A 13750-nucleotide genomic window follows, 5' to 3' on the forward strand; every position below is an offset into this window, starting at 1 on the left:
GTGAGAATACTCAAATGGTCCCTGTGAATTATCTCTATTGGTTGTGGTACAGGGTCATGAGTGTAATACAGGAAATTCAGTTTGTTCAGATCAGCTCCTAAGCAGAACCAATTCTGATGGCGTCCTTCTCCACTGGGGCATCGCCACTGCTGTGGTAGGAGACTTGCTATGGCATCCACAAGGTCTCACATCCCTAGCAGCATTCTGGAGCCCAAAGTCTTGTACTAAGATGGTGAAGCCCTGCTCTGATGGCTCCTCCTGTGGTCTGGGTGACTCCCTACAGCTCACAGGTGAGCCTCCCATGCATTGCTGCCTGGGAGCTTATTAGGTCCTGGGATCACACCCCCATGAATGGAATTAGTGCTCTTGTCAAAGACTCTGGGAAGCCCAGCCCTTCCAGCCACTAGAAGACACACTGGAGGGTATGTTTTCTGAGGAAGACTTCTCCCCAGACAGCCTTGCTGGCGCCTTGATCTTAGGCGTCTCAGGCTCCTAGACTATAAGAAATAACTTTGTGTCTAAGCTGTCCAGTTTGGGGGACTTTTGTTGTTTTGAGATAGTGTTTCACTATGCAGCCCTGGCTGGTCAGGAACTCACTATCTAGACCAGACTGGCCTCAAATCCAGAGATCCCAGCTGCCTCTGTCTCAGCCTCCTGATTGCTGGAGTTAAAGCCATGCAGGGCTGTACAGGATGTTTTCCTAAATTAGCAACTTGAACAGATGAGGGTAGTTTATTAACAGTGATCGTGAGAGCAGGTGTAATTTCTCAGCGTATGATAATGTGCGATTTAACAGCAACACAAATACTGAAATGGAAGACTGGCCCTCAGGCTTTAGAAAGACAGTAAGAAATAAGAATTGGGGGGCACTGCTGAAATAATGTTCAATTTCGGGGAGATTATGGGCTAAACGAATGAGGAAGCCTATAGAGACACTGAACTAATGCTTTAGTAATTGTGAATGGGACGTTTCCTATCTAGTTCATTTTCAACCACAAGAAAAGGAACCTCTTGACGTGCTCTGTCAGCAAGGCTAGCTAAATGTTCATTTATACATAGCAAATAACTAGACATTTTTCCTCTACTTTTTTTTTTCTTGGCCAAAAATCAAGATGAGTTGAAAATGACTAACCCTTGAAATAGCAAACTCAAAGCTGGCTAAGGTGTGGTGCTATGGAGAGGCGTCAGCACAGGCGAGCCTCCATGAACTCCGTTCACAATTTATGTGTCATCTCTGACCATCAAGGGCTGTAGAAATAACCCTGCCGTCCCTAAAATGCATACCAGGATGAAAACCCAGAGAAAGATTCGGTCAATCACCATGGCAACATACTTCCAATCATCTTGAATCTGAAAAACAAAAACAACAAAACATGAAGGAAAGGTGGATTTTCAATATTAAATCATGTTATGGCAGAGAAGCCATTTTATTTCATATACAGGGAATTTTACTGATGCGATCTGAGGAAATCTATGGTGATGGTTGATAATGATTGTCAACTTGACCAGATCGAGAATCCCCTAGGATACAAACTACTGGGCATGCTCATAAAGGATTTCCTAAATTCGGTCAGCCTCTTGAGGTAACTATGAGGGGCTATCTGGATTAGATGGATAAGGTGGGAAGGCCCACCTCAGCTGTGGTGTAAAACATGGGCATATTGTCTCTGTTTCAAATGAGAATTTTTTTTTTCTTTTGAAGCAAGGTCTGGTCTTCATGGCTAAACAATTTAAGTTGGCCTCAAATTATTGATCATCCTACCACAGCCTCCTGAGGGCTGTAATTTACAGGTATGTACCACCACTCAGAAATGTGTGTGTGCATATATATGTATATATAGGATACATATATACATATATATGCATATATATATATATATATATATCCTATTTTTAAATTGAATTCCAGTATTAAAGCATACATGTCTCTTCAGGAGGATTTGGAGACTTTGTTAGAATGGTGACTACAATCCAATATCATTTGACATTGTTTAAAAGTACTTGTTCATTTCTAATTTTGGATACTAATTTCTGTGTAACATCTGTTCCACAGTGAAATAAGCTTGTTGGGTGAGCTTGACATTTTCTCTTCCCCACCACTCCCCTTCAAAATGCCCACCTGACTAAAATGCCATCTTCATTTGTAAGGCCAAACAGGCTGGCAATAGAGTAAAAGACAGAGGAAAGAGCAAGAATAATTATACATAATGAGCTTCAATTTAGGCTTGAAACAGGAAGGAGAATCTATGGCAATTAAGCTCCCAGACAATTCAGAAAGCAAAGAAACCACAGTTGAGTCGAGATAGAACCCATGAGTCAACTGATCTTGAAGCAATAATCACATCATGAATAAGTAGCGTGTAATTTTGTAATTCAATTAAACACACAAAATGGGGCTGGGAGATGTGGTTTTCATTTCCCCATTATGAGCCAGAGTAAATGTGTCCTTTTAGTGACACCATGAAAGTCATGATAGAGTTGGAATCATAATGTCCTGCTTGACACGTTACTCTACTTGAATACCTAAGACTTGTCTGGAAGCACTTCAAGTCCACAGCCCGAGGCTTACCCAGCCCTCTATGGCATACATAATGCCACTCCCAAGGCTTTACCAGGCAGAGGATAGAAAACAGGTAGAGACAAACTTTGGCTTTAATCTAGCACCTTTCTAGGTATAAGAATCTGAGTAAGGAGATGGAGAGATGGCACAGTGGTTAAGAGCACTGTTGCTCTTCCAGAGGACCCAGGTTCAATTCCCAGCACCCACATGGCAGCTCACAACTGTCTGTAACTACAGTTCCAGGGGATCCAACACCCTCACACAGATATACATGCAGGCAAAACACCATTGTACCTAAAACAAATAAACCTTAAAAACAAGAATCAGAGTAAATTTCATATCCCTCATTCTCAATATCCTCGTCTGAAAAATGGTTATAAAGTTAGTGCAATCTCAGGGTTGCTTCTGCAGATTCCTCAATGAATGATACTTTCAATATCAATGTTGACTGAAGAAGTGGCCCTAATCCCTATATAAATCTGAAGCGTGAAATGATGGCCTGGAATCCCACTTCTGGGGGGAGCTGAGACAGTACAATCATGAGTGCAAGACTGCCCCGAAATACAAGCATATCCAAAGACATCTAGCTGGCCTGAACATAAGCTGCTGACTTGAGTCTAATTTCTTCTCGAAATTTTTTTCTCATATTTGAGAGGAATTAATTTAAAAAATTTTCAAATGATCTTTGCCCCCCCCCCTCTCTCTCTCTCTCTCTCTGTGTGTGTGTGTGTGTGTATGACCAGAGGAGGGTGTTGGATTCCCTGGAGTTAGAGTTATGGGCATTGTGGGGCATCTGATATCTGATATGGGTGCTAGGAACCAAGTTTGTATTCTCCCCAAGAGCAACAAGTGTCCTTTATTCCTAGGCCATCCATTGAGCCCCTAAGAGTCTATTTTCCTAACCTCTGTCCTATGCATCAGTGCACAAGGGAGCCATAATACAAACCATATATTTACCTCTTTGGCTACATTCTGTGCTTTCATATTTTCAGCAATATACTTCACGCTTTGGATGGCTTCTTTGATTTCTGGCGACAGAGCAGAGAAAGACAACACGGCATCCACAGATTCAGAACTTGAGCTTCTCGTGAGATTAGCACTGAAATTTGAGATTTTTACCCTCTGGTGGTGGCAGTAGCTGCATGTCCCATCTTGGCATGGGTAGCCTTCCTTGCAGCTTTTAGAGTCTGCACGGTTGAAGGAGTTCAAATTTGAGAGCTCAGCGCTGTTGAAGGTCCTTGGTTTCTGAGCTTCTCCCTCGCTGCTGGTCGGCCTAGTCATAAACATGACCCTGGGGAGCAGGTCTAGGAATATAGCCTTGACCCAGGTTGGCATTGTGTGTGTGGTTGGGGTTCGGTAGTGCACGTTGAGCACGAAGACTGTGATGACAATGGACAAGGTGACAAAAATCATGGTGAAGAGGAGGTACTCCCCGATCAGGGGAATGACCAGAGAGGTGGAAGGGATGGTCTCAGTGATCACTAGGAGAAAGACCGTCAGGGAGAGGAGTACGGAGATGCAGAGTGTCACCTTCTCGCCACAGTCAGAGGGCAGGTAGAAGACCAGCACTGTGAGGAAGGAGATGAGCAGGCAGGGGATGATGAGGTTGATGGTGTAAAACAGCGGCAGGCGGCGGATGTACAGCGAGTACGTGATGTCTTGGTAGATCTCCTCACAGCAGTTGTACTTGATCTCATGTTTGTAGCCTGGGGCTTTGATGATGGCCCACTCGCCACTTTCCCAGTAGTCTTTGAGGTTCATTGAGGAGCCAATGAGGACCAGGTCAATCTTCGCCTTGTCATATGACCACAAGCCAAACTTCATGGTGCAGTTTTGGTAGTCAAATGGGAAGTAGGTCACATCAATTTTACATGAGCTCTTGAAGATGGCCGGAGGGATCCAAGTCACCTCTCCTGTGTACTTGAGTAGAGCTTTGGTCTTGTCATCAACCTGGAAATCCCCATCAGCGCTGTGAAGACACAGTGGGGCACACAACTCACCATCACCACTGTATGGCCAGCCTGGCTTCCCATGTGGCCACCAGGACAATAACAAGTGATGATTTGCAAAAACAGTGGGACATGAGAGATCAAAGGACCATAAGAGGTCACTGAGCCAACCGCCCCATTCTCCAGTGGAGACACTGAGGCCTAGGCCTCCCCTAGCACATGCTCTGCAAGTTAGTCATCCATGCCCCAACCTCTCCTAACACGTGATTTGCCACACTTGGAACCCCCAGTGCATCTTTTCCCAGTACATTCTCACCACCTCCTGGGCCTCCCCATCACACACTCTGCCATGCTGGTCCTATCACTAGTACAGTCCACAGTGTACAATTTCCAGGTTGATGTTTCTAGAGACTCCTAAGAGCCAAACGGGGCCCCACTGATTTAAGATGAATGTTGTCATCTCGCTTCAGCAGCCTTTGGGGGATATTAGCAGGCAGGACCTTGCTAGCATCCCTTTATTCAGCCTCCACTGGGTGCCGATACATGTGTGAAACCCCGCAGCAGACCTGGAAATGGCTTCGTGGATCAGCCACAGGTGTGGATGCCCATCCCCACCACCCTCCCCAGGTCCCAGTTCTACGACTGCCCCCTCCCTCCAGTTGTACCACTGTCCCCCTCTCCTCCCAACACTGCTCTCCAGTAAAAACCATGTTTTCTGATTTCATTGAACACTTTCACACTGAACTCAGCAAACCGGTACCTGCACTCCCCTCCCTGTCTGTCTCTACTTCCTCCCCATGTGTCTACTCTTTCAGCCATGCACACTTAGCTTCTTTCTGTATAGATAACGCAGTTTTCCGAGACTCATCTTGTAATGGGTATAAGCTGAGATCTTCACAGAAGAACTGACGATGCTCTCAGTTCCCTGTAGAGCTTGCATTCAGAATTTCATCTCTGTGGCCAGTGGAGGCCATCTGATAGCAAGGTCGATTGGTTCTCAACAGATGTCCCTCCCACTGAAGGGTTTCTCCCTTTGTAGATAAGGACGTGCTGCTGTAGCTCAGGGTAGACTCACTCACTATCCTTCTGCCTTGGCCTCCTGAATGCTGGGATTACAAGTGTACACCACTATGTCTAGCTCACTGAAGACCTTGACCTCTGGAGCCAGCCCCCTGGTCTCTTAGCTTGCAGCAGTAGGGGGCATTCAAGATTTTCATGCCCTTTTTGGTTGACATGCGGAAATTTGAAAGCGTCAAAATTCTAAACATTCAGAGATGACTTCATTGCCATTGGAAAGCCGGCAACACTCTGGTGTAGATCACTCCTCCCTGCTGGTTTCCGTCCTTCCCACCCACCTGCTTCCATTGAGCAGAATAGATACTGCACATGACAACTCAATGCCCGAGCCCCTACCCATGTCTGTTTCAGCTGCCTGGCTTTCCCTAACTGGGTTTCCACATTCTTAGTCCCTAAAAACTTCAGAGGAACCAGCGGTAGGAGGGAACAGAGCTCTGTACTGCCTCCTTGTGGACTCAAACACCCAATCCCACCCCAGAGCCCTGTGAGAGCTGATCAGAACCTTGAAGATCCTACAGAACACAGGGGCTCACAGGGGCCTCCTGAACAAGGTTATTTGGGGCATCCAGAATCAACAAATGTCAGAGAAGTAAGAGAACTACTTCAAAGCTCAGGGCCAAGTCTGGGAGTTAGCAAACTATGACCACAAACCTGCCTGTGCTGGCTAGTTTTATGTCAACTTGACTTCAGAGAGGAGGGAGCCTCGTTGAGAAAATGTCTCAAAAGGCTATAAACAGGCCTGTGGAGTATTTCCTTAGTTAGCGATTAATGAGGGAGAGCCCAGCTCATGGTGGGTGGGGCCACCCCTGGGGTGGTAATCCTGGACTCTGTAGGAAAGTAGACTGAGCAAGCCCTGGGAAGCAAGCCAGTAAGCCCCACTCCTCTGCGGCCTCTATATCAGCCCCTGCTTCAGGTCCCTGCCATGAGTTTCTGCTCTCACTGCGTTTGATGATGAACCATGAGTAAAATAAACCCTTTCCTCTCCAGCAATAGTAGTAACCCTAAGACACTGCCCTTCTAGATTCACACATTTTTCTTTGTCTGTTTGCATGTGTTTGTGTTGTGCACACATGTGTGTATATATATGGGCACATGTGTGGGTGTGCCCACATGCGCAGTGCATGTAGAGGGCCCAAAAGCAATGCCAGGAATTATCCTTGATTATTCTTTCATTCTTAGTCACTGAGGTAGGGTCTCTCAATCAAACCCAGGCTTACCCAGGGTTGCTCAATCAAACCCAGAGTGATGATAAGGTTGGCAGTGAGGGTACGGCTGGTGTCCCTGGCCAGCTTGCTCTGGAGAGCCCCTGTCTCTGCCTTTCAAGGCTGCCACACCTACCTGGCATTTACATGAGTTCTGGGGAAATCCAAACTCTGCTTTAACCACTAGGGCATCTTCCCAGCCACCATTCCCACACATTTCTCCTGGAACAAAGTCACCACCATTTGTTGTCTCCTGAGTGGCTGCTTTGGGCTACAAGGGCAGAGCTGAATAGCTGTGACAGAGACTGGATCAGCTCAAACACTAAAACAGTTTAGTACCTGTTCTTTCCAGGGAGTCAGGCGCCTGTGTTCTAGCCATATTGTTTCCTGTCACTGAAAAGAACACTGAAGGCAGGGTCCATTTGCTCAAGGTCCAGGGAACATCTGTGGCCACAGCCTTGGCTATTCAGAACTTCAGGCCCCAAGTGAGGCGTCACCAACATGTGTGTGTGCCCAGTGGACAAGTACCAGGGAAAGGCCAGCCCTGACCCAAATACTCACTCTTGTGGTTTCTGGGGTTCCTGGTCTCTTGTCACTGCCATAGGAGCCCCTAATTGTACCTGCCCATACCAGAATGCCCGTTCGCTGTGCAGGTTGGGATCAAAATCATCTCTGTCCCTAGCAGTCACAGAACATGAGGACCTACCAGGAAACCAAAATCTGGCACAACTTTTGGCACACAGAGCACTTGTAAGTATTTGTTGACCGAATGAATGACCAAACACTCAGTTGAAAATCTCTACCCATCACACACAGAGAGGGAGTCAAGAAATTGGGGGAGGGGTGGCAGAGACAAAGAGACAACAGCTGTAAGAGGGGACCGCACTGCATCCCTGCTGGACCGCGTGAGTCAGTTAAAATGAGAAAAGGAGGTGTGAGCACAGATTCTGGTCAGCACAGGTCTTTGCACACAAGAGAAGTGGAAATGGGGCAAGGGTAGGAGAAAAATCACAACAGCAGAAATGTGTGCAAGCTAGAGGTTCCCTCAGAAAACCCGGGCAGCTCAGATAGCGGAACAGGCCCACTGTCCACACCTTCACAGCCAGAGCATCACGAGACCTACAGGCCAGGTGAGACAGCTGCTGAATGGAGGGAACCTAGGGAAGAGAAAATGGGTCCCCAGGCCCTGAGAGTTAGTCCTGGGTCAGAAACACAGAAGACATAGCATCACCTGAGAAAAGGGCCATACACAGAAGGTGCGGTGATACGCATCCTAGAATCCCAGCGCGTGGGACACAAAGGCAGAGGAATCATGAGTTTGAAGCCAGCCTGGTGAGACCCTGTCTCAAAATATAACAAAGACCTGATTCGATATTGAATCATCAATGAAGTTTCAATTTGTATTTGAGAATTTATAAAACATAGCAGAGGGCTGGTGGTGTGGCTCAGCTGTCAAAGGTGCCACCAAGTCTGATGGCCAGAGTTCTGTCCTCAGACCCCAGAACCAACATGGTAGAATCAGGGAACTGGCTTGCAACTGTCTTCTGACCTCCACATATTCTCTCTCTCTCTCTCTCTCTCTCTCTCTCTCTCTCTCTCTCTCTCCCTTCCTCCCTCCTTTCTCTTTCTCTCCTTTCTCTCTCTTCTCTCTCTCCCTCTTTCCTCCCTTCCCTTTCTCCCACTTTACTCCCCTCCACCCCCACACAAACAAATAAACATAAAAACTAATAAGACTTAACAGTGAGAACACACAGGGTTGCAGAGAAATGAGTCAAGGCTGGGGCAGGTTTGTGGGGATCTCAGAACTTGCAACACTCCATCCGCCCCCACCCCCACCCCAAAACTCTCAGAACCACACAGAAAAAGTTGCCCATGCGGGAAATGGGATAAACTGGGACAGGTGAAAACCAACCCTTTGGGTAGCCATGCTAAAGAGCAACCTGCTTATAAAGAAGACAATTATACATACTAACATTAGAAAAGACATGGAGAAACAAAACGAAAACAGTGTACTGGGGGCAGCTGTGTGTTTGACAGCTCTTCAGTGCCTAAGCTGTTCTCTCACTTGGGAACCTGGAACAATCGACGAATCTCAGCCCTGATCTTCTCCTATGAGTATTCTCTCTTAAAGAGGGCAAGACAGCCATCTACTCCCATTCCCGCCACAGATCCAGTAACTATTGCCACATGCAAGGCCCTCCCCTGCCACCTCGGATCCCCCAACCAGACACTGGGGCTCCTCCCTGATCTTCCAGTCTTCTCCTCCACAGTGCAGCTAACCAAGTCGTCTTGGCTATTCATGACATACTCTCCTGCCTCCCTGCACCTTCTCTGCTCCTGTTCCCTGTTCCAGGTCCCACGTGACCTTCAAGGCCCACTTTAATGACATTTCCTCCCAGCAGCTTTCTCTGGTGACCTTTTCCCTCCTCCAGCTACACATCACTGTCTTAGGAATCACTTAGCATCCTGACACTCTATGGCTCACTGGCAACTGTGGTACTCAATACATAACTGATGCCCAGAGACTGCAGAGTGAACAAGTAAACGGATCCCTCTCAGAAAGGGCCAAAGTGAGTGGCTGCAGGACCCAGAGCCCAGACTACCAGACCAAAGACTATGAGACAGCCAGCTCCTTACTTGTTATAAAGCACAATGTCTGGTTTCCAGATCTTCTCTGCGGGGACGTGCATGAACTCCACCCCTTGGTAGTCAGAAGGTTTCCATTTCAGCTTGTAGTCGTTCCAGATCTGGTGGAAGGAGGTAGGGAGATGGAAGCCTGGTTTATGTGGTGGTTAGGACTGAGCCCAGGGAATTGTGCTTACTAAGTATGCATTCTAACTAGTGAGATACATCTCTAGCTCCACTTATTTGGCGTATATGTACATGTGTGTAGGCACGTGTGGGGGTGTGCATGCATGTGTGTGCCTGTTAATAAAGGGTATCTTCCTTGATCAGTCATCACATCATTTATTGGAGCACAGTGTCTGGCTGTACTTGGAGCTCAGTGACTCTGCTGGTCTAGGAAGCCAGGCTCCCCCTGGGAATTCGTCTCTGTTGGCTTTGAACTCACAGAGATCCACATGCCTCTGCCTTCTGAGTGCTGGGATCAAAGAAGTGAGCCACCACATCCAGCCCAACCAATTTTGTAGTGGGCATATGGAGAAAATTCTCTCTCTAGGCTGTAGCTTGTCTATCTGTAACGTGAGGAGTCAGCCCTTAAGAGCAGTGAGGTGACCCTAATTGGGGATCCTCTGAGGTTGTATCTGAGTCTGCAGCCCCTTTTGTTTTCCAGCAGCAAATAAAGCGAATACCACCAGGGGGCAGCAGTACTCAGAGCCCACACACGTACTTGCTTCAGCCACAGGTTTGTCTCCATGATCTGGTTCACTTCATCCTATAAAGAGAGATTGAAGTTGACAGGTGAATGTCAACAGTGAGGCTGACCCCAAGCAGGCTGCTCTGGAACCCCAAGGCCACATCTTGTGGCTCCTGCACTTACCACCTTCACCAGCTGAGACATAGACACCTCAAACTGGACGGTGACTGGGTGGGACACGTTGGCCACAGGCCGGATGAACTCGTTGTAGTCTTCGAACAGGTACTGGAACAGGCGGTGTTCAGCTTCTGAGGTACTGGCCACTGAGGGAGGCATTCCTGTTAGTTTCTGGGAAAATGATTACTTCCCTCACCCTGCAAGGACATCCTTCCTACCGAATCCCATCTGCTAGGGTTCTCAGCAAAGCCAGGCTTCCGGGCTAATAATACTCCCTTAAGTTACAAACTGGAAAGCTGGGGCTCACGAAAGACAAGAATTCTACCAGGTCACACACATTCAGTGGTTTAGAAGCCTGAGTTCTGAAGTTGGTTATATATGTCTGGGGTTCATCCGGGCAAACCATGGGAAGCTGTGTGAGAGCTTAGGGTAGTAGTTTAAACTCTCTGAACCTTGGCTTTTTAATCTATCAAAATAAAGAGTATGCATGACTGCACCTCAGAAGACCTTCTCTCAGTAGCCTGTGGCAGGCGCCCAGGAGCTGCTGTTAGCTAGACAGGACACTCTTCAGATCTCCACACTTCCTCTGTGTTACCACCATTTTCTTAGCTTTCTCTCTCTCCCTCTCCCCTAAATTTAAGCAAAGACTACCTTTTTTTCTTCTTTAATTTTTTTATTACATTATGGGGGAGAGGTGGCATGTGTGTGTGGGGTTCAGAGGTCAGCCTTCAAAACTCAGCTCCCTCCTTCTACCATGAGGGTCTTGGGGACCAAACTCAGATCATCACTGCTATGATAAAGCGAGGGAGAACCTTGGCATATGCCATGGCAGGCGGGGTGACCAAGGGAGAGGGACAAACATGCCAGGCAGGCAGACAGAGCTTAAGTGAGATGTTTTATTGGAAAGGAAAACAGGGGAGGGGGTGAGGGTAGAGACAGAGTCAGAGAGAGGACAGAAGAGAAGAGGGAGACAGGGAAAGTCCTGTCTGCCCCAGGGGAACAGAAAGAAAGGGAGAAAAAGTGTAAGTGGGCAGGGTCTTTCTTTTTAAAGGGGTTCTTTGCATCTGTGTGCAGACTACACAATCATGGAACCCTGGGCTGACCAGGATACTGCCTGAGTGCATTCTGCCAGGTGACAGGGGCAGGCAGGCTGGGTGGAAAGTATCTTTACTAGTTGAACTAGATACCAGATACTTCTTTCTTCCCTTCGTCCTTCTTTTTAAAAAATTTACTATTATTATTATCATTATTTTTTTTGAGACAGGGTCTCTCTGTGTAGCTTTGGAGCCTGTCCTGGAACTCGCTTTGTAAATGAGGCTGGTCTCCAACTCTCAGAGATCCACCTGCCTCTGCCTCCCGAGTGCTGGGATTAAAGGTGTGAGCCACCACTGCCCTCCTTGATACTTTTCTCTTAATAAAAATCTAACCTTTCTTTACATAAGACACCCAACTTTGCTTTATTTAAAAAAAAAGATAACAATGAAATAACTATTAGAGGCTCAAACCTTTATTGTTACTCCAAGAAAGGTACTCCAAGAAATGCCCAAGTGGAAAGATGACTCACCCAACCCTGGGGCAGGGGCGGTGCCACTCAGGGGACCCCCAGGCCAGAGGACATGTCCCCCCATGTGGGAGACTGCAGCCCCTTCCTCCATCCTCTGGCAGTCTGCAGGGGTTTGGCTATGGACATCTCAGGAGCCAAGGTGCCCACGGGTTCCTGCCAGTGCTGTCTTCAGGCCCCTGGGCATACTTTTTGTTAACAAGCCCACCCCAGCTAATGGAGGCATCTTGCCTCAATCTGCTGGCTGTTTAAAGTACTGGGGTCAGTCAAGGGACAGTCTTTTGGAGGAAGCATAACCCAGCTTCTTCAAGCAGTGATTTGGGCAGGGCCCTCACAGTAGTGCAGACTATAATGATGCAAGCCCCCATCCCCACTCCCACTCCCCCAGTGAACTGAAGGCCCTGCCAGCCTTTGGGGGACATCGTAGCAGTGTTTCTGCCTCATCCACCAGCCATCTCGGACCTCTGGGAGGTCTTCTTCCTATCAGTCTCCTCTAGAGCCTCCGCGACGGCCTGGGAGGAGCATCACGTCGAAGGTCTCTAGGCAACTGGATCATTGTGCAGAGATGGGAGGACCAGGATCAGAGGCTTGGTCCAGCCCTAACTCCAAACCACTCGGTTCTCCTCCAGGTGGTTTTGGATAAGTCTTTAGCCTTCTTCGGCTACAGGTTTCTCTCACGGTCCACAAAACCAAACGGTGATCAGGAGGCAGATACTGGAAATGGGGCTGCGGGTTCCTGCAGCAAAGCCACATTCGGGACCTGGACTCAAACCTCTAACTCCTGCGCTGCGCAGATCCAGAGAGCCTGCTCTGGGCTCGCCATGAGCCTCTGCTAACTGAGAGGCTTGGGAACAAAGGAGTACACGAGGGGCTCAGCGAGATAGGGACTGGGATGCGCGTGCATTGTCAGAACCATGGGACTACGCTGAGATCCAAGGTGGGTGGGCGCCTAGACTTCTAAAGAGCTAGTGGCCGAAGCCTTGTGAAAGCCGAGGCCAGGGCTGCAGCAGCCTCGAAAGGCTACCCTCCGGCCACCGCCCGCAGCAGCCCGCCAGGACTCCTGACCCGACCGCTCCCTGAGCGTACCTGGCAGTAGCAGCAGCACCAACAGCAGCATCGACAGCAGCGACCGTAGCGGCACAGCGTCCATGCCTGGAGATCGCACGGACAGAGAAGGAGCTGTGCGAGCCCGGGGACCGCGGCGCTCCTCTCGGCTTGGGGTCCCGAACTCCGACGCACTTGCGTGCCCGAAATGCAAGAACCCGGGGCAGCCAAAGGCTGGGAGCAGCCGCGGGGCGGGGAGGCCAAGGAGGGAGCTGCACCCGCCGTGGGAGGGGCGTCGGGTCCCTGCCTCGCCCTGAGCAGCCCTGGAGACTGGAGACCGCTAGGCTAAGGACCAGACCGGAGCAGACACTGCTACCATTGTCACCATGGCAGGAAGGATGAGCAAATCTCTGGCTAGGGCTTCCTGGGCGGGTGGCGCTCCCAGAAGGACTGGGGGATCACCGCAAGACTGCGCCAGGTCCATTGCAACTCAAAAGGAGGCAGTGAAGTTGATGCTCTTAAAATAATTATTTTCAGCGTGATACTGGTGTGTGAACATACATACATACATACATACATACATACATACATACATACATACATACATACTACAACATCCAGTTAAGGGGGGATAGGTGGGTTGGAATCGAAACAGTATTGCTGATAAGTTTATCGTGGACGGGTGATGACATCTGGGAGGTCTTATATTATTCTCTTTATTTAGACTAGCTCCTTGATAAAACAGAACAATGCCAGAGGTTACTGCTCAGCAGGAGAGGGCTTGCATAGCATACCTGAGGCCCAGGTTTTGATTCCCAGCATAGTAAACAAATGCTTTTATAAGTAAGCTTGAAACACCCACAG

The 13750-nt window shown here is 48.4% G+C and overlaps 1 protein-coding gene across 1 annotated transcript; it reads right to left on the reverse strand.

The window, feature by feature from the left end:
- Nucleotides 1-1186: 1186 nt before the first annotated feature.
- On the reverse strand, nt 1187-12999 carry Chrna3 (cholinergic receptor nicotinic alpha 3 subunit). The gene is made up of 6 exons (XM_051197505.1): nt 12929-12999; nt 10288-10427; nt 10138-10182; nt 9426-9535; nt 3518-4529; nt 1187-1350 (listed from the first exon to the last, which is right to left on the reverse strand). The coding sequence occupies exons 1-6, from the start codon at nt 12990-12992 to the stop codon at nt 1222-1224; spliced, it is 1500 nt and encodes a 499-aa protein (XP_051053462.1). The 5' UTR covers nt 12993-12999; the 3' UTR covers nt 1187-1221.
- Nucleotides 13000-13750: the final 751 nt, after the last annotated feature.

Source organism: Phodopus roborovskii, unplaced genomic scaffold, assembly GCF_943737965.1.
Source record: "Phodopus roborovskii unplaced genomic scaffold, PHOROB, whole genome shotgun sequence".
In the NCBI taxonomy this organism is placed as follows: Eukaryota; Metazoa; Chordata; class Mammalia; order Rodentia; family Cricetidae; genus Phodopus; species Phodopus roborovskii.